Source organism: Chiloscyllium plagiosum, chromosome 29, assembly GCF_004010195.1.
Source record: "Chiloscyllium plagiosum isolate BGI_BamShark_2017 chromosome 29, ASM401019v2, whole genome shotgun sequence".
Lineage (NCBI taxonomy): Eukaryota > Metazoa > Chordata > Chondrichthyes > Orectolobiformes > Hemiscylliidae > Chiloscyllium > Chiloscyllium plagiosum.
In genome coordinates, this window is record NC_057738.1 from 20,806,430 (window position 1) to 20,828,240 (window position 21,811).

Here is a 21,811-nt window from a genome sequence, read left to right on the forward strand (position 1 = left end):
GGGGGGCGAGGAATGGGGAGGGGGGCGAGGAATGGGGAGGGGGGCGAGGAATGGGGAGGGGGGGCGAAGGGTATCTTAACCTCTGAACTGAAAAATTCCCGCGCCGCCAGAGTGTTTTTGTTTTGGGCGAACGCTGCTTTCCTTTCTCCAGGTCTACCTGCTACCCCGTTCCCTCCGGGCCTTCCCCGAATGCAGTGAGCGGCCTGTTCAATTCCCCCGAGTCCTCGGCTCCTCCCCCGCAACCCCACGGTCGCTCTCACCCTCCTCGGTGCTCTCCATCTTGTCGGTGTTGACGGCCGAGATAGAGCGAGAGAGTGTGTGTGTGAGAGGCCTACGCAGGCCTCGGGCCCTCGCCCCTCTTCTCCTTTCTGTTGCTGCTGCCGTTCGGGCGGCTCCTGTCGGCCGCAGCCCTCACTGCGCCAGGGCGGGCGCTACGAACCGAGAAGAGCCCGCGGCGCGACACTGCCGCCCGCCACTGTTTACGACACGTCTCCACCCTCCCACACCCAGCGCCCCCCACAGGAGCCTGCGCGGAGGTGCGGCAACACTTTCCAGGTGGAGCCACGGGTCCCGCATCATGTTCCCAAACCCCAAAATACAGTACCTGCAACTCAGGTGTGCTTACACTCCCTCCCCCAACTCTTAACTGGAATGCAACCCAGCATACGACGAAAATAAAATTGTAAAAAACCTGCAGATGCTGGGAATCTGAAATAAAACTAAATTGCTGGAGAAATTCAGCAGGTCAGGCAGCATCTATTAAGAGAAAGCAGTGCCTACGTTTTGAGTTCAGTGACCCTTTGTCAAGGCAAACCACATCCACTCTCTCCACAACAGTTGCTTAGTGCCATGATGTGGCAGTGCCGGTGTTGGACTGGTGTGGAGAAAGTCAGCAAGTCACACAACACTGCGTTATAGTCCAACAGGTTTATTTGAAGTCACAAGCTTTCAGAGTCATCAATTCACCTGATGTTTCAATGCTCCAAAAGCTTGTGATTTCAAATAAACCCATTGGACAATAACCAGGTGTCATGTGACTTATGAAGTTGCTCATTGTCAGCGGTGTGTACCAATTAAAATATGTACCATAACAACTCACCAACAATCCTCACACCACACCTTTTAAACCCACAATCACTTCCATCTAGAAGGTCAAGGGTGGCAGACAAATGGGAATACCACCACCCACAAATTCCTTAAGCCACTCACCATCCTGAATTGGAAATATATCACTGTTCCTTCACCATGACTCAGTTAAAATCCTGGAACTCCTTTCCTACGACATGCATTAGTCTACTTATAATGCGTGGACTGCAGCAATTCAAGAAGACAGTTTGCTACCATCTTCCTAACAGGAACAAGGGACAAGCAGCAATGTCCAATTCCATGAACTAATAAGAAAAAAACTAAACATTGCGGACCCGAAAACAAAGTGCTGGAGAAGTGCAACAGTTCTGGCAGCCCTCTGGAGAGAAAAACAAAATCAACATTTACAATCTAAAGTCTCTTCTTTGGATAAATAAATCAACTGGATATCTGAACTAAAGGCATACTAAAAAGTGGTGCTGCTGTCAGGAATCTCAACTTTCAGGCGAGAGGCTCTATCTGCTTTGTTCTCAGCTTAATACAAAATGAAAAGTCTTCAAATAACTTGAAAGACCCTATACAGACAATAAGCGAAACTAATGTCATTTACAAAATACCGTGCAAGAACTGTAACAAACGCTACATTGGACAAACAGACAGAAAACTAGCCACCAGGATACATGAACATCAACTAGCCACAAAACGACATGACCCTTTCTCACGAATACCCTTACATACAGATAAGGATAAGGTTGATGCAGATTGATGTATACATTTTGAACTTCACCTTCAAAAACAAAACCTACAGACAAACAAATGGAAGATGCATGGGATCTCTGATATCAGGGTTCTTAGCAGAGACTTGAACAAACAGCTTTGCCAACCATCCAACCCAAACTTTGGGTCCACTATGTGGATGACACTTTTGTCATCACTAAACAAAATAAATTAGAGGAAATCTTCAAGACCATCAATAATACCCTCACTGCCATAAAATTCACTAAAGAGGAGGAAAAACAACAACAAACTGCCACTCCTAGATGTCACAGTAGAGCGAGCAGCCAATGGGGAACTTCAAACCAGCACCAACAGGAAAACAAGACATAGGACCAAATATTGAACTACAGAAGCAATTATCCCAACATCCACAAAATAAACTGCATCAGAACATTATTTCAATGAGTCACCACACACTGCAGAGCAGAGGAAAATCACCTGTGTTCAAAAAGAATGGATACCCAATGAACACCATCCACTGATTTCTCAGTAACAAACCCAAACAAGCAGACAAAACGCGTCTAGAAACCCTAGCCACTCTCCCCTACATCAAAGACATCTCAGAAATGACTGCCAGACTACTCAGACCCCTTGGCATCATGGTAGCCGACAAACCCACCAACACACTAAAACAGCAGCTAATGAACTTGAAAGACCCTATACAGACAAGCAAAACTAATGTCATTTACAATATACTGTGCAAGAACTGTAACAAACACTACATTGGACAAACAGACAGAAAACTAGCCACCAGGATACATGAACATCAACTAGCCACAAAACGATATGACCCTCTCTCACTAGTATCCTTACATATAGATAAGGAACGACACCACTTGGACTGGAACAACACATCCATCCCAGGGAAAGCCAAACAGAGACACGCATGAGAATTCCTAGAAGCATGGCATTCCAACCGGAACTCTATCAACAAACACATTGACTTGGACTCAATTTACCACTCCATGAAAAAAGAACCAGAAATGACATCACCAACCCAAAGAAACCTAAATATATAAATAGAAAGCAGGAGTCATCAGCAGTACTTTGTCCGGAGACTCACTGAAGATGTTACCTAGTACTGTGACGAAACATCTGAAAATGAACCTTCCAGTTCAGCAAGCAAACCTACATCCAGAAACCCAACCTGAGCTACAAATCTTCTCAAAACTCACTATTTCCCAAACTATTCTGATGTATAGCTTTTGCTTAAAATGTTCCCTTTTTCATATATTGATGGACAAAAATCATTAGAATACACAAAAGGTGATTGAATCAGCTAATAAATATTATTATGATATTAGCAATGATATTCACACAAGTCACTTTGCAAACCTGATCAATTTTGAAATGCATCTGATATGTTCTCACTAACACATTAGTTTGGTCATAGGGTACAAGGTACAGATGGTACAAAAAAAAGAAGAAAGATATATAACATTCATACATTTGATTTTAATTTGAAATCTCACTCAAGTAAAAGTAAGTGCAATTTATTATCTATGAGATTTCTGATAAGTCCTCCTTGAAGCTCATTACCTCATAATGTCAACAGCCACTTACATGAAATCTGGATCAGTGGTGCTGGAAGAGCACAGCAAGTCAGGCAGCATCCGACGAGCAGCAGTTGCTGCCTGAATTGCTGTGCTCTTCCAGCACCACTGATCCAGAATCTGGTTTCCAGCATCTGCAGGCATTGTTTTTACCTCACTTACATGAAATCTCCAGCACAAAAAGTTAGCATTTGGAAGAAGTGCCTCCTCCCAATTTAGTTACCCCCTTCCATGTTGTCTCATTCCCCTGTCCTATCTATGGACATTAAGCCTCCTTTTTAAGTGCACTTTTATCTTCTTCAACCATTCTACGTGACAGCAAGTTTCACATTCTCATTTCACTGTGTAAAGAAATTATTTGCTTTGTTTATTGTTATCTTATGTTCACAGTTCATTATTCTGGAGTTACCCACAACTGGAATTCACATTTACCTGATTTAAATTGGGAAAGTTCAAAGGGCTCTCTACAGCCAAATGGGCCTCAAATCTCTCAGCAGTTGTATCCACCCAATTTTGGTGGCCCCTCTATAATTTCCATTCAAATCCAATGACTTGAGATTTAAAAAAAGTAGTTTTGACTTTTTAAATCCAGTGACATACAATCTATGGTAGTGCAGAGAATAAAATTTCAGAAAGTAGAATGACCAAATTCCTTGCTGTCTCCTTCAATTAATCAATAATTACACTCAATGCTAATACCGCTAGAACACTAACTGTTTTGTAATAACCTCTATTGCTTTTTATTCTATTATACTGTGATATTATTTTAAAGGGCACAACTCATTTTAAAATCTTATTCCGCTGACTTGATCAGCACTAAAAGCTAATCTTGTGGGATTGTGCCATCAATAAACGTGTATGGCAAATATCAGAAGAAAGTTCCTCCTCCTTAGCCTATCAAATTTATGTATACTAGCTATGTTGTCACATTTAAGAAAACTCAAAAAAAGGATCTTAAAGTCACAGAATCATACAGGATGAAAACAGATCCTGCAGTCCAACTCAACTATACTGATAAGGTTTCCCAAACTAGTCCCATTTGCCGGCTTTGGCCCAGAACCGTCTAAACTTTTCCTATTCATGTACCTATCCAAATGTCTTTTCAATGTTGTAACTGTACCTGCATCTGCCACTTTATCTGGTAGTTCCTAGTTATGAACAGTGCAGCAGGTCAGGCAGCATCTAGGGAGCAGGAGAATCGACGTTTCGGGCATTAGCCCTTCTTCAGGAATGAGCCATTCCTGAAGAAGGGCTAATGCCCGAAACGTCGATTCTCCCGTTCCCTAGATGCTGCCTGACCTGCTGCGCTTTTCCAGCAACACATTTCCATCTCTGATCTCCAGCATCTGCAGACCTCACTTTCTCCCTAGTTATGAACACCCCACCCTAGGGAAAAGACTTTTGCTATTCACTTTATCTGTGTCCCTCATGATTTTATAAAACTCTATCAGGTCACTGTCTAAACAACAGTGAAAAAAGTCCAGCCTCTCCTTATAACTCAAACCATCCAGCCCCAGCAACATTCTGGTAAATCTTTTCTGAACCTTCTCCAATTTAATAATGTCCTTCCCATAGCAGGGTGAACTAGAACTGCATACAGTACGCCAAAAATGACCTCACCAACATCCTGCACAACCTTAACATGGCATCCCAACTCCTATAATCAATAGTCTAAGCAATGAAGGCAAGCATGCTAAATGCCTTCTTAACCACCCTGACTATCTGTGAAGCAACTTTCAAAGACCTCAACCCTGAGGTATCTCTGTTTGACAACATCAACCAGGGCCCTACCATTAACTGTATAAGTCCTGCCCTTTGTTTGCTTAATTTGCAACATAGCAGCCATAAGGGCGAAGCCTATATTTTTTTGGGTAGATTCATGTTTGTTCCAGCGCATCAGTTTGCTTGTCAGAATTTCTCAATGTCAGTAAATAATCTCTATTGAACAAACCAGTGGAAGTCAGAATGGCTTCAGGCATGCTCTCAAACCAAGGGTAGATATTTCTTAATCAACCTGTTTGGAGGTGGTCTAAAATACCACTGGGGTAATTTGGACTTGAACCTGGGCCTCCCAATGTAGAGGATGGGGCACTACCAGTCTACGACAAGAGAACCTTCAAAACAAGGGCGACACAAATGATATGACAATCTAGCTAAATCATCTGCCAGTAAATTTAAACAATAATTTGCAACACACAAGCAACTTAACCTGCTGAAATTCTCACTCACATCAGGGGCACTTGTGACAGTTGTATTGTTGCTACCTCTAAGCCAGGAGACCTGGGTTCAAATTCCACCTGCTCCAGGGGTGTGTAATAATTCTGAATAGATTGATTCAAAAATTTCTCTTCAGGAGCTTCAATGGATCTTCTGACACTACATGGCTAACTCCATGATAATTTAACATGTGAACCATAGGTAGCAACGTGTATGAGTAGTCCACAAAGGTTGAAGCTATGTGTCTCATGCTGGTGCTTTGCAGTAGACACATGATTGGTATTCTCCACTAACAGGAAGCCAAAGAGATGTCCTGTACACCGTCTGACTGATTAATATGGAATGAGTTTGTGTCAGTGAACTGTCAAGTATGTAGACCGTACCTTGGAACAAATGGTGGATTAGATCATACCATACGTGCCTTGGACTGTCTGCTGTGTGCCACGTACTCAACTGTGGTCAACCAGTCCATGCTTGCAAAATTCTGAACATAGTGTCCAACATTATATGTGATTCTGCTATTGGATACAATTTAATATAATATTAATATTTATGCTAAAAATTAATCTTAAACTGGAAACCAATTTATCAGTCAGAATCTGTGACTGATTTGCACGTATCAGAAGATATATTTTTCCATACACAGGGCACCGTTCTTTGTCAATATGTGAACGTGTTCCATATATTGCAACATTTTCAATGGGTTAGTTTTGGAAACAGCCAATCCTTCCTGTATCCCCAAGGCAACAATCTGACCAATCTGAATTGACTTGCCTAGATGGAATTTAATCAGTTAACTAAGCATGACAGAGAACATTTCATGCAGCTTTCCCATGCTAACAGCTAGTCAGCATCCTCTTTTCATACTGTTTAAATTGTTATTTGCTTTTCAAATTTGATTTCATTGCATTTTAGTCCTGATGAATACAAGATGAAAAGCTTTGACTTCATGTCAACTTTTATCAATGTTTAAATTCTATACTACCAAGCAATTATTAGTTCAGAAGACCCAAGGTTATATTAGAAACTGTGGATGCTTCCTTCTTTAATTAAACAATCTCTGAGAGGTAGAATGATTATCATTCACATGCTACCATGCTGTACACTCCTGTATACTGCTAGAGATTATAGTATTTCTATCCGTTCATAACCCTTCTTCATTTGTTGGGCAACTTTGTGTGAAGTGGTGTAGAGCTTCTTCAGTGTTGTTGGCAACTGCACTCAACCAGGCAAACGGAAAGTATTTCCTTACACCTCTCATTTGTCTCTTTATATATATTGGATTGACCTTGGAGGATCAGGATGCTAGATATTAACTGCAGAATTCCCATCTTCTGACCTATTTTATAGCTAAAGTATTTATCTGACGGGCCTGGTTCAGTTCAGTCTCTGGTTAATGGTAACTCCCAGGATGTGGATGGTGTGGTAATCATTGATGGTAGTGGCAATGAATATCAAGGAGAGATGGTTAGATTCTATCTTACGAGAAATGATTGTTTGGTAAGCGACATCCATGTCTCACTTAAGCCCAAGCCTGAAATGTTGTCTAGGTCTTATTTCATTGACTGCTTCATTATCTGAGGAACAACAATTGAGACTGAATGCTGTGAAACCATCAACAAACATCCCCACTTCTGACCTCATGATAGGGGAAATGTGATCAACATTTCAGTTTAAGATGTTTGCCTAAAATGCTGCAATGGGAACTCCTGCAAAAGCAACTCAGCCAGACCAAGTCCCCACCTTTTCCCCAAAAGACTGGCAAATATTTTTGCATCATTTAACTCTCCAATTCCCCATTGAAAGCCACAACTGAATCTGTCTTGACCACACTCCTAGGCAGTACATTCCAGACATAAAGCAAGGACTTCATAAAAACGTTGTAAAGTAATCAGGTGTAGAATATGAGAAAAGGGTCAGAAGACAAATTCTAATGGTGCATCACAAAAGTCATATTAAAAGCAATTTAAGTAGGAAATAAAACATTTACAATACCCAGAGAATGCGTGAAGAGGAAAATATGACAATTTGATGCAAAGCCAGACGGATAAATGGGGGTTTTGTAACTGATGCAAGATGTTTTACTGAAACATTATGGGAGATACATGGTTCTTAAGGGCTAACTGATGTTGATTTAGAAGCTTATTAGTAACCGATCCTTAGGATGTACAAGCACATTGCTATGCTGACATGATGGAGTTGGGAGGTGAAGCGATTAAAAAAAAATGGCTTAAGTTTCTAGAAGAGCCCTTCCTGGAACTTAGTAAAGCCAAATGCGTTTTTTAACGTTGCTGATCTCATAAACCGCTGAATTTTTCTTTAAAAAATACGTTAAGAAATGCGTATTTGACTTTTAAACAATATTGCTGTAATATTTGCAATTTTAATTACATATAAATGAAGGACAACGGCAATTCTTTGACATTAGAAGACAAAACAGTGGACATCAGTAAAGGCAAGCTAATGTTTTTGGATTCTGGTCAAAAATGTCAATTGTAAGAAAGCTAAATTCATACACGTACCTGACCAGCTGAGCGTTTCCAGCATTTTTTTTAAATTTTCTTTTGTATTTCCTTAATCAGGTGCGAGGAACCTCAGGGATGCTGATTTAACGGCGTTAGGAAGAAGACCCAGAATTCTGCAACGACACCAAGTCAGCGAGAATCTTATTCGACAGGAAAAGGTGAGTGAGACAGGCTCTGTGAATGAAAGAGGTTCGCAGACTGGGACTGGTCACCTGACCAAGGGCTTTTGCTACACCGGGTTCCATGGTCGCCGGGCCCGGAGCTGCGCGTGCTCCTGGGGCTCTGCTCCTTTTCCTTTCTCATGTCAATGACAGCCAAGGGGGGCGCAAGGAAACATTGTGACATGAAAGACAGCACTGCACCCACCCTCTTCACATATGAAATGCACAAAAGGTGCACCGGTATGTTGATAAACTTAATAGTAGCATAATAAATGTTCTAGCCGGAAAGGCGTATCATTAATATATTACTATTTTTCAAGTAATTGCACGGATCTACCAGAGTCTTGTACTCTTGGAGTCAAAAGGCTATCGTGGCGCCGTGGCTTAGTTGGTTAAAGCGCCTGTCTAGTAAACAGGAGATCCTGGGTTCGAATCCCAGCGGTGCCTAGGTTTCATTTTCCACTCCAACTTCACTGTTTGTCAATTTCCCACTCACAACGTAGATGATGCATTAAACTTTTACATTTTAAATTAAGCATTTTTCGGTGTGTACTCAGGTGGCATTTTCTTGCATTGAATGTGTTTTACACCAGTAAATCTGTGACCGAAATCAATCCGTGTGAGGTCGCTCCAGTGCAGTTTCATTTTGGTCAAGTGTCAGCTGATGAACACTTCAAAAGAAATAACAAGAACGGCATCTCTTCTTTCGCCTTGAGTCTTCTCAGCAAAACATCTGTAACAGTGGAAGAGTCTTAGTTGAGGCGTTGCAGAGAATTTCTGCAAATTAACTCAAATCTTGAATTCATAAAACAACAGAAAACCACATTTATAGCTCCTACCATTTACTTATCAGGACCCGACTGCAGCAAAATGCAAATGATTTTCTTTTTCTCTTCATTCTGTACTTTTTCTTTATTCTATCTCAGCAGTTAAAACTTAGGTCAGTTAAAAGTCTGTTGAAACAATTTATAAGTCTCCTGGAGCTAGTCGTGTAAATAAATATACCTTTTATAATATATAGGAAAATATACAAGTGCCTTAAACTGCATCTATCTTTTTCGGTTTGTTCTGCTTACTGGTCAATATCTGTGAATTAAATTATTACACCGGTAATTCTTTTAGATTACATTTAGATATTTTCACAGTGTCATCTCCTTGGAAACATTTTCTTGGCAGCTCATCCATATTCTGTGACATATTTATGCAGGGAGAAAAGAGATATTCATGACTTCCTGTTATTCTTTTTAATGGAACTTAATATAATTACGGAGTCAGGGACCAGCTTTTCAGTCCTTCTGAAACAATTGCTGAAAAGGTACAGAGGGTGACAAGTTATTTAGCAAACTCGCATGCAAAGTCTTTGTTAAAATATGTCCAGTACAGATTTAATGAGACTTCATTATATGTCCCCAGGAGCTTGTATACTAGAGAAATCAAAATCTGCAGTTTGATGTGTGACGATGCTGCTCCTTTAACAAGGGTGTGCCGTCCTTGGGTTTTTTCCAAGATGGGTTGTAAAAGGCAAAGGTTCCGATTTGGCTGTAGGTAGGGTCTTTGTTAATGGCTAACAAGACAACAATCAGGGAAATGGCCTTTAGACTCTTTTAAAAACAGCTGTACAACGAAAGGGGAATGGCCAGTTCTCCTAGTTCAGGGTTTTTCTAGTTTGGTTTAGTTTCAGTAGTTAGAAACTGCCAGGGACAAAAATGCAGCTACAGTGAAAAGAGGTTCTATGCTTCAGCAAATGATCCCTGGCTGATCCTCTCTCTCTAACATCTCTCCTGTAAGAACCTGGATTTGAATTTACCTTTTTTTGCCAAGGGGTGTGTTTATGGGGATGTTGTAGGAAATGGAAACAGAATCATTCAGTTGTGATAGAGCCAGTTGGGTTTTCAAAGCATTGTTGTTCTAAATTCTGTTTCCTTTTGCTTGTGTATCATTCAGTGGTGTGTAAATAAATTCTGTTTTACTTGAAACAAAGTGGTTTGATCAGCTGCATCACTCCTGGGATTTCCACAATACACCTGCCTAAAACAACTAGAAAAGTTAGGGTCTGGGTTACCTTCTTAAAATGTTTCCAGGGCATCTGGCCTGGTTCATAACAGATTAGATTAGATTATCTACAGTGTGGAAGCAGGCCATTTGGCCCAACAAGTCCACACCGACCCTCCGAAGAGTAACCCACCCAGACCCATTTCCCTCTGACTAATGCACCTAACACTATGGGCAAATTAACATGGCCAATTCGCCTAACCTGCACATCTTTGGATTGTGGGAGGAAACTGGAGCACCAAAGGAAAGCCACACATACACGGGGAAAATGTGCAAACTCCACACAGACAGTCACCTAAGGTGAGAATCAAACCTGGGTCCCTGGGGCTATGAAGCAGCAGTGCTAACCACTGAGCCACTGTGCATAATCAGACTAGTGAATTGCCTCTGCATGTTGTTACTGGTTTATTATCTATATTTTCCTGCAGTTTAAAGATCATACCACGGTCTATTTTTGGTTAGTTTTTGAACCAGAGGCCTGTGACCAGCGGTATGCTGTAACAATTTTGCTGGGACCACAGATTTTCGTCATTTGGATGTGAATATAGGAGGCATGGTTGGTAAGTTTGCAGGTGGCACCAAAACTGCTGGTGTACTGGACAGTGAAGAAGGTTACCTCAGAGTGCAGCGGGACCTTGATCAGATGGGTAAATAGGCGGAAGAATGGTCGATGGAGTTTAATTTAGATAAATATGAGGTGCTGAATTTTGATCGAGCAAACCAGAGCAGGACTTATACACTTAATAGTAAGGTTAGGGGTGTTGCCTGGGATGCAGGCTCATAGTTCCTTCAAAGTGGAGTCACTGTTGGTTGGGGTAGTGAGGAAGACATTTGGTAGGTTTGCTTTTATTGGTCAGTGCATTGAGTACAGGTGTTGGAAGGTCATGTTGATGCTGTACAGGACATTGGTTAGGCCACTTTTGGAATACTGCGTTCAATTCTGGTCTCCCTACTATAGGAAATATGTTGTGAAACTTGAAAGGGTTGAGAAAAGATTTACAAGGATGTTGCCAAGTTTGGAAGATTTAAGGAGAGGCTGAATAGGCTGGGGCTATTTTCCTTGGAGTATTGGAAACTGAGGGGTGACCTTATAGAGGTTTGTAAAATCATGAGAGACATGAATAGGATAAATAGCCAAGGTTTTTTCCCCAGGGTAAGAAGTCCAAAACTAGAGGACATAGATTTAAGGTGAAAAGGGAAAGATTTAAAAGGGACTTAGTGAGCAACGTTTTCATGCAGAAGGTGGTCCATGTATGGAATGAGCTGCCAAAGAAAGTCATGGAGGCTGGTAGAATTACAACATTTAAAAGGCAGCTGGATGGGTGTATGAGTAGGAAAGGTTGAGAGGGATATGGGCCAAATGCTGACAAATGGGACTAGATTAATTTAGGATATCTAGATGGCATGGACTAGTTGGACCGAAGATTTTGGTTCCATGCTGTATAGCTCTATGACTCTAAGTCGCTTACTACTCTACAAAGCCAAGGAGTTCAAGTCTGAGCATTGAATCACGGAAATCTAGAGAATAGGAACAGGAGCAGGCTGTTAGGCCCATTGAGCCCACTGCACCATTCAATGTGATCATCTATCTCAATGTCATGCTCCCACTGTTTTTCCTCAACCCCTTCACGCTTTTGATCTCTAGAAATTTATTTATTTATTAAATATGCAGAGTCCTGGCCTCCACAGCTTTCTGTGGTAGAAAATTCCACAGATTTACCAACCTCAGAATGCAGAAATTTCTCTCTGTCTCAGTCTGAAATGGACTACTGTGTATCCTGAGGCAGTGACCCCTTCCTTCTTCCAGACCCCCCCAGACAGAGAAAAGATGATAGGGTAAACACTTTGCATCTAGTCTGACCATCCCTGTCAACTGTTTTTGTTTCAGTGCAATCCCCTCTCATTCTTTTAAACTCCGTTAAAGACAGGTTCAGTCGCCCCAAGCTCTCCACATACCCTGAACCTAATCCCTATCTTTGGGCTGGGCAGCCTGGATTCAAGTTCCTCCTGTTCAACAGGTATGTCATAACATCTCTGAACAGGTTTATTAGAAAGTATGTACTCATACATGACATCTTAGGAATCAGTCTGGTGAAAATGTGTTGCACTCCCACTATGGCAGATCTATCTTTTCTTAAGTAAGGAGTGCAAAACTGCATATAATACTCCAGGTACAGTTTCACCAAGGCCCAGTATAGCTGTAACTAGAAGTGCTTCTGTACTCAAATCCTCTGGCAATGAAGACCAATGTATCACTTGCCTTCCCAACTGCTTGCTGCATCTGCAACCCTGATTCAATTCCACCCTCAGGTGACTACTTGTGTGGAATTTGTATGTTCTCCTGTGTCTGTGTGGATTTCCACTAGGTGCTCTGGTTTCCTCCGACAATCCAATGACATGCAGGTTAGGAGGATTGGCCATGCTAAATTGCCTGTAGTGTTCAGGAATGTGTAGGATAGGTGTATTAGCCATGGGAAATGCAGGGTTACAGGGTAAGGGAATAGGTCTGGGTGGGATGCTCTTTGGAGGGTCAATGTGGAATTCTTGGGCTGATTGACCTGTTTCCATAGTGTAGGGACTCGATGGGTTGTGAATAACTGGGGCCCAATGGTATCCCACTTGTCACAGCCTTTCAGTCCAAAAATGGCTTATCTTTTTCTACTCTCTTTCATATCTGCTAAGTAGTTCTCAATCCATGCCACTAAACAGCAACCAATGACATGTGCTTTGATTTTGCACAGGGCAAAAGTGAGGACTGCAGATGCTGGAAACCAGAGTTTAGATTAGAGTGGTGCTGGAAAAGCACAGCAGGTCAGGCAGCATCCGAGGAGCAGGAAATTCTACCAGCTATATCCTCCAAAAACTCCACCAGGTTTGTCAAACACAACTTGTCTTTCGTAAGTCCATGTTGGCTTTGCTTAATTCCAAGGAGTATATGACAAAGGACCTTAAGATCAGGTCCTTTGTCATAGACTCCAGCATTTTCTCTACTACTAATGTTAAGGTTATTGGTCAGTAATTATTGGATTTCTCCCTCCCTCCTTTTTAAGTAGTGGGATTACATTTTTAACCCTGCAATTCACCAAGACTGTTCTAATATCTACAGATTTTGGAAGATGAAAACCAACATATCCATAACTAACCTGTGATGTTGATATTCGGACTATGGGAGTTATGAACTTTCAATCTCATTCATTTTTTTGGCACTTTATTCAACTAATACTAATATCCTTAAATTCATCTTTTCCAATAACCCTTTTATCACTGTGAACCAGCCACCCACTGTTTCCTAAAGGCCAGTGAAAGTATCAGAGAAGGAAAACAAAGAAACAGTATCCTAATCAGCACAAGAACCATCTCCGAAGATTCAGTGAACAGGAACTGCTTAGTTTTTCCCTCTGCTATGTTGGTTTCCTATCCATTTCTGTATGAATGTGTAAGGGCAGCTCATAAAGAGGTTAACATTTTAACCAGTACAGTTATATACTAACAGTTTATAACTGTTTTTCTGTAGTTACAGTATACAGAGAAAACTCGATTATCTGAATATCAATCATCCAAATTTTGGATTATCCAAAAAAAGTGGGGCGGGGGGCTCACGGGGGCTGATGGGTTGGGCGGTGGCTGCATCGGACAGGGGCTGATGGGTTGGGCGGTGGCTGCATCGGACAGAGGCTGATGGGTTGGCGGTAGCTGCATCAGACAAGGGCTGATGGGTTGGGCGGTGGCTGCATCGGACAGGGGCTGATGGGTTGGGCGGAAGCTCGCACGCAGTGTGCTGCTGCCAGTGTGCTCCTGAACAGGGAGTGGACTTAGCAAGTGCTCATTGTATCAATCCCATTGAACTGATGGTTGGGGGGGGGAGGGGGGGGGGAGATTTCAGCAATGCTGCAGGTCCCTTACACACAAGTGTGTGTCGGCTCAGAAACAAACCCTGAGACAGAGAGAGAAAGCCAGGCAGGCAGAGTGAGGAAAAAGGAAACTTCAGAAAACTCCGAGCCCCAGAGGAGAGGCATTGAATCAATTAACTGAAGGCAGGCAGAGTGAGGAAAAAGGAAACTTCAGAAAACTCCAAGCCCCAGAGGAGAGGCGTTGAATCAATTAACTGAATAATCAATTATCCAAACAAAATAGTGCCCGCCCATCTTGTTCAGAAAGTTAAAGAATAAATAGTCATTTTTGTTATGTTTAGAAACCTGGTTCATGTTTTCTGTTAACCTGGGTCTGAAAGTCAGGCAAATTGGGGAATTCTACATATTTAAAAAAAAACACTAACTTTTGTGATGATTCTGGAAAAAAACAGGGCTTGATGTTTAGCACATTACCCTAGTTAGGCATTGTAGTCCCAATGGACTATGCATAAATCCTCACTGTTTGTTTGGGTCTCTCAAATATAGCTATGCCAGCATGATTTCTAATTCCTATCCACACAGGATGTATTATGGATTGACGTCTTGTGTTGAGAGCCTGCTGCAGCATGTGGAATCAAGAGAAACAAGGCTTACATTGGGCAATGGATTCTACTGACACCATTGCCCCTCATCATAAAACATTCTCCTCTTTCCCTGATCTCTGTGTCCAAAGGTGTGAATAAACTAGTTATTGATGTTTGGGTCAGGGAGGTGCATGACAGACATGGAGCCAATGTATTAGGATGGCCAAGGATTATGGGTTCTGCAGGTCCATGCCCTGTCTAGTACATGCGTCTATGTGCATTACTGTTTCCCTTTCCTCACATCAGTGGGTCCTGCAACCAATTTCCTCAAAGTCAAGGCATTTGTCCACCTCATTCCAGGTGTAGTCACAGCCATTATCACCAGCATTACTTATTTTCCCGTTGCACCATAATGGGGAACAATAGTGTTTGGCCAGTGGCTTTCAACTTCCGTCTCTGCTTGATAGTGCGGCCCTGAACTTCCTAATAGGCCTTCCTGTGAACTCCAGAGGCGACACCCCTCTCTAAAGCCCAACCTAATCCTTTTACATGAGCCGAAATCTGCCCACCTTTCTGCCCTAGCCCCTGGCAACTGTGATCATACACTATCCCTTCACTTTGAAAACTAGGGTGCTCATGACCATGGAAGAACCTCCCTCCACATGACCACCTTCCCATTCATGCTTTGCTGCATCACCCCCTTACAGAAAAAGTTGCAATTCACAATTATTGTCACCAGTTTTACCCCAGTTTGCAGTCCCCAATCTTGAAGAAAAAGGTATTTAACTCTCCTTCCCGTGACATGGCCTACCCTTGTCCCGATTAAGTCCACCCCCCCGCCCCTTGTTTTCTTCATATGGAACTAATGCATTGACTGATATTGAGCTTGTTGTTTGATACACTGATTCCACACTGTAGGGATTCTATGGATTGTGAATAGTTGGGGTCCTCTGGTCACAGCCACTTGTCAGAGCCTTCAGTTTCAAAAATGGATAAAATAGATAACTGAAGTTACTGAGGGGAAGTGGGCCATTAATTTAACATTTAATAAGCTATAACTCCCCTTGATAGACCACTTAGTCTGACAATTTAGCGGCAGTCAGTGGCAATGCGTACTTGTGAGTGGTGGTGAAGCTTGGTGAGCACATGCGGGTCTTAGCCCAGCGTGGGTGAAAGCATGTCCAGAGTGGGGAGAGCAAGCCCTCTTGGGGAAGCCCAGCTTGGAGCATTTGCAGGCCCATGGCTCCAGGAAGGAATGTAATGTTTGACATTTTAACTTTATCTCTTTATTTTTCTACTTTTACACTAAGAAGACTGTAGTGCTCAACTTTTTAATATATTTCTTTACTTCTCTATTTTTGTAACTAAGATTTTATATCTAAGATGGCACAGTGTGTGGCGACATTGTACACTTTCCACTGTATTCTTATACCGCATACTTGATTATGTGACAATAACACTTAAATCAAAATCTAAATCTAAATCTAAAAAAAACTTGCTTCATCGTAGTGAGAAACCCACCATACAAGCATGGAAGATGCAGGGAAATGCTCCTAATGGTCTCATTGGACTTCTCATTTAATTCTGCCATAAATCTCACTCAGACCCCCAATAAGATTCCACCCAATGAATCACTTTACACTTTACATTTAATTTTATCTGGCATATTTCTATCCATTTCTGATCATGGCCTCCTGATGGCAGTTACTTTTCTCTTCATTACCTTACTACACTTCTGAGATATGTGTCATTTGCAGATTTTGAAGTTATGCTCTGTATGATAAAGTCCAGATCGTTAATATATTCCAAAACAAGCACTGGTCCCTGATATCAATCCCTGCTGACCTTGAGGAAGACATCTAGAGTGAAAGCCCAAAGATCAAAATTCCAGTCAAAGCAAAGTTACTTCCTTGTACTTGAGCATATCTCAAATTTCATTCCAAATCTTTTCAAGATTTTTCTCTCTCATTCTTCACTCTCATTCACTCTCAGTGCGGTGATTGATGAGAGATCATCCAATTATAATAAAGTATTCCTGTTGAAGGGCTCCTGCCCGGAACATCGATTTTCCTGCTCCTCAGATGCTGCCTGACCTGCTGTGCATTTCCAGCACCACTCTAACCTTGACTCTAATCTCCAGCATCTGCAGTCCTCACTTTCGCCTAAGGTATCCAAATACTACTCTTACGTTGCTTTGGAATCTGTAATGTAAACATTTCCTATGAGAAAGCCAAAGTTTAAAAAAAAAGCAATACAGTACTAACATGCATCTATGCTGCCATTAAGGCATTTATAAAGATAATTCCAATTTCTTTACTCATAACAGTTCCTTATCTCACCATGAGGTGATGCTATAGAACTTCTGTTTCATCTTTTCCTTTGCATCATTTGTATTTGGAAAGTAATATACATTATCTTTCATTTTATGAAATTTTAGAGTAGATTTTTGGTTTTATTGCTTGGCACTAAACTAGTAGGAAATCAGGTTGGTTCTGTAATAGGCAGACAATTGTTCCACATGTTCACATTTATTAAATAACAGTCACCATAGTTTTAAAAGGACTAAGTATTGTCTCAAATGGTCTAAACATAAACCTTTCAGCTCCTCTCCTTAGTGTGACATGGCTGGTATATGTCTTGACACTGTCCACCTGAGTCCATGGTGTCTCTTGATCTCCTTTCCTCTACTTCATTTGGGGATATTAGTTGGCCAAGTGTGTTTATAAAATATTTTGTTTTGATACTTGTATGTGGGCATCCTGACAAAGTTGCCATTTATTCCTTGGCTTTGTTATCCTGAAGGTGGTGTTCCTCCAATTTTGCCCTTCTCCATTAAAACAAAATCAGTGAGATCCAAGATGGCGGCAGTCTGAGTGGTCTGCTGTGCTGTGCTCTGTGACATAAGGCACCTTGGCAAGGTGGAACTTTACCCCAAACCCGGTAACCACCTCTTGGAGAAAAATCGATAATATAAAGCTACTGAACACCTGGAGCTGCTAAAATTGTGGTTTGACAGCTCTAAGATCAGGATGAAGGTGAATAAAAGAAAATGGGCGATAGGAGTACAGCAGGCAGGACACTCCCCTACTGTGTCAGGGATGCTCATAGCCATTACTCAAACTCCTGGGGTGGCCCCTTTGGATTTAACGGGCCAGCAGCATTTACTCTTGGAGTTTCCAAACTCTAAAAAAAATTGTAGCAGCAGTGGAGTCACTATCTGCCATGCTTATGTTAAATGTAGTGCTTAGTTTTTTAGTTGTAGTAGTTTTTGTAGGAGTAGTCTTTAGACTTTATAGAGCTAATGTCTTCTTCGTTCACTGCATCTCAGATAAATTTCCTCCTCTTGAGAAACCACGGACTGCCTTGGATGACCATGGCTAGTGATTTGTTCAGGTGGTGCACCTGGAATGTAAAAGGGAGCCATTCCCCCATTAAAAGAAAGAAGGTACTGTCAAGCCTTAGAAAGGAAAGGATTGACATCGCTCTGCTGCAGGAGATGCATTTAACCGATAAGGAACATCTGAAGCTGCAGGGAGGGAGTCATGATTGGGTATTCTTCTCCTCGTTTAGCTCCAAGAATAGAGGAATGGCTATTCTGGTAAGAAGGAACCTCCTATTCCAGGTAAATGAGCAAATTAAGGACCAACATGGACGGTTTGCCATTCTTAATGGTCTAATACATGGAGAAGAGTATGGTGTTCTGAATGTTTATTGTCCCCCGGCACACCCTCTTAAATTTCTCATTGATGCAGTTTCTAAATTAATGAATCTTGGGGTGTGCCACATGATCATAGGAGGGGATTTTAACCGCCTAATGGATCCTGGGGTGGACAGAATGCCAAGGGGCCCGGCAGGTACGCCCACGCAATCTAGACAGTTGGTAGACATGTGTGAGGAGTTGGGATTAGTGGATGTGTGGAGGCATCTCCACCCTCATGGAAGCAATTTTACTTTTTATTCCAACCCACACAAGTGCCACGCGCCAATTGACATGTTTCTTATGCCATTGGCTTGTTTGGACAGAATATTGGCTTGCAAAATTGGGAATATAACTATCTCAGAATCAAGGGTGGCGGAATTGATGTACGGCACTGGTGCATGAACCCATTCCTGTTAAGGGATAGCAAATTCATTGGGTACATTACAAGAGAGTTCAGGGCCTTCTGGGATATAAACTCAGGTATGGCCAGTAATTCGGCAATATTTATGAGGCCTGATCATTTCGTATTCAACGACTAGAAGGCAGCAGAGGGAGGAGCTGCAACGGATGCTGGAGACCCGCCTGAAGGTAACTGAGGAAGCATATTATAAAAGGCCTTCATTGGTCAAGCTGCAGCGAGTCACGGCTCTCTGGGTTGCTCTTGACTCAGTGCACACACAGATGACAAAAAAAGAGGTCTCCTTTGCTAAACAAAGATTGTTTGAATTTGGAGATAAGCCAGGTAGATATCTGGCCTATCTGGCTAAAAAGGAAAATGCTTCCCAAGCCATTATGTTGGTTAGAGAGAAGGCTGGCACAGTTAGCCATGAGTTGATGAAGATCAATGTTAGATTTAGGAAATACTTTGCAGAGTTATACTGGTCAAAGGCCGGCGAGGATGGTGCAGTGAGAACGCAGTCCTTTTTTGAGAATCTGGACCTCCCCAGTGTAAATGTGGAGAAGGTCTCCCTGTTAAATACACCTCTTTTGATACAAGAGATGAAGGAAGCAATAAAGGGTGGCAAAGCACTGAGACCAGATGGATTCCTGAGTGAGTTTTATAAGGAATTCATAAATGTGTTGGTGGAGCCACCTTTGGGGATGTATAGCTATTCATATAAAGGGGAACCTCGATTATCCGAACGAGATGGGCGGGCACTATTTCGTTTGGATAATCGATTATTTGGTTAATTGATTAAACGCCGTTCCTCAGGGACCTCAGGTTTTTAAAGTCGGCTCCCGTTTTGGGAGACTGCAGCAGCACATCGCGCGCGAAGCCCCGCCCCCAACACCACCCCCGCCTTCCCTTAACCCCATACAACACTGCCACCCTGCCCTTACAATGCCACCATCCACCCCAACCCCGTCCCAAACCGCCCCGCCCCCAACCCATCCAACTCTGCCCCCCACCCCCAACCCCGTCCAACACCGCCCCTCTCCTGGGCAGCTGGACTGGCACTGTTGGAGACACATCTTTGATGTAATGTTTCCATTGGGACCTCGAGGTCTCCTTTGGATAATCCGATCTTCAGATAATTGGTATTTGGATAATCGAGTTTCCGCTACACCATGCTCCTAATATCTTAAAACTATGACCCCTCGTGCCAGTCAGTCCAGCCTGAGAAAAGGTCTCTGGCTATTGACTCTATCCATGCCTCTAAGTGCAGGCCATGAAATTGAAGGTTTTACACAGGGTTCATATGGCGCCAGAGAGGCTAGCTAAGTTCAAGAGAGGACCGTCACCAGGGTGTCCCAAGTGTAAAATTTGTATAGGCACTCTCACACACTGCTACTGGTCATGTTGTCAGATCTGGGGATACTGGAGGGTTATTGTAAGGGAGCTGGAGGACATCCTGGGAACTGAACTCAAAGTGGACGTGGTATTTCTTCTTCTGGGTTTGCCAAATTTGCCCTGTCTGGCGGAACATGGGAAAAGACTGTGTAACATTCTCACCCACTGTGCGAGGAAGAACATTTCAATGAATTGGACATTGGAAACCCCCCAGTTCTTATGGGGTGGTGCAGGCTGGAGATGGAGCATCTTCCCCAAAACTATCTCACAAACATGGTGCACCAAAAAAACGGAGCAGTTTTAGAAGACGTGGCGGCCCTTTCTAAATTATATTGATGCAGATTTATTGGCAATATTAATTAGGGCCGTGCTAATAGCTGTGGAAATCAGTTTGAGCACCTGTGGGGCCTTGAGAGGGGGAAGCTGGGGAAACAAAAAATACAGATACAATGCATGGTGCTCCCAGGGGTGGGAGCTTTTGTGGAGGTTTGGTGAGTGAAATAGAATGAAGTAATGTGATATAATTTAATTTAAGATAATTTGAATTCAGCTAAATTTATTTTTTATTTAATTTGATTGTAGTTTACTTTAATTGAAGTAGATATGTTTGTTCTGGTAGAATAGTAGGTAGCTTATCATTAATAGTATTGTGATATGACATTGTTGTACCACCTCTATCATTTTGTGTTTTGGTATTGTGTTTTATATATAGTTGTTCTGTAGAAGATTTGAAAAGGTTTTTAGTAAAAATATTTACATATAAGAAATCTGTATTGAAAGCACATGGAGTTAGTAATAATCAATCTATCTTATTTAAGTTTTTATTTAAATACCTCACTCATTGATTTGCTCCAAATTCTGGCCATTAAGTTGGATTAACAGAAGAAAGGTATTGCTTTGTGCTGACAGTCGCATTCTGGAATTTAGCATTCAGTTTCATGTTTGAGTGTGATTTCTCTAAATTCTCACAAACACCATTTCTGACAGAAAGATACCCTTGGTTTATCCATCCCACTTACCCATAGTTTTCCCTTTGTGCATTATGTAATATTCCTGAATCCCCTGTGTACAAGAATGTGTGATGTTTGCAAGTGAAAAGCTTCCTTGCTGAAAAAGGAGCAAGTTTTTCCTGTGCCTATAAAAGATTGTCATTGCTTTTATTTTTGCAATACTCTGCAGTATCTCGTTCAGGGATCTTTGTCACACAAGAAATAGTGTGCAAAGCCGTATATAATATTACATATGATTCACAGTGAAATGAGCCATTTTACTCTATATATACAGTAATAAAAGGAAGAATTTGCATTTACTTTATATAATAAACATTTTTCAGGATGTTCCAAAATAGGAAACACATCAATAAAATGTATGTGGGAAACTTCTGGCAAACAGCCATGAGAGAAATGATTGTAGAATTTGTTATAGTGATGTTGGTAGAATTTTGGTTGTTTCGTCTTTCTCCACCATTTTGGTGATCTTGTTGTCTCTTTAATGAGTCTACAGTAATCTAGGT

At 41.8% G+C, this 21,811-nt stretch overlaps 1 protein-coding gene and 1 non-coding gene across 3 annotated transcripts in view; one reads left to right on the top strand and one right to left on the bottom strand.

Annotated features, from left to right (window-relative positions):
- The window catches only part of march6 (membrane-associated ring finger (C3HC4) 6), a 105,575-nt gene extending 97,215 nt beyond the window's left edge, over positions 1 to 8,360 (bottom strand). The window contains exon 1 of one of the 2 annotated variants that reach the window (XM_043719241.1): positions 8,156 to 8,360. In XM_043719241.1, coding sequence (XP_043575176.1) covers positions 8,156 to 8,180 — 25 coding nt within the window. In that variant the 5' untranslated portion in view covers positions 8,181 to 8,360. Of the gene's footprint in view, positions 1 to 260; positions 495 to 8,155 lie in introns of those variants that run through there. The other variant, XM_043719242.1, reaches the window with a different exon arrangement.
- Positions 8,361 to 8,692: 332 nt separating this feature from the next.
- On the top strand, positions 8,693 to 8,766 carry trnat-agu. The gene has a single exon. It is a non-coding gene; the product is annotated as a tRNA-Thr (tRNA).
- The last annotated feature ends 13,045 nt before the right edge of the window (positions 8,767 to 21,811 follow it).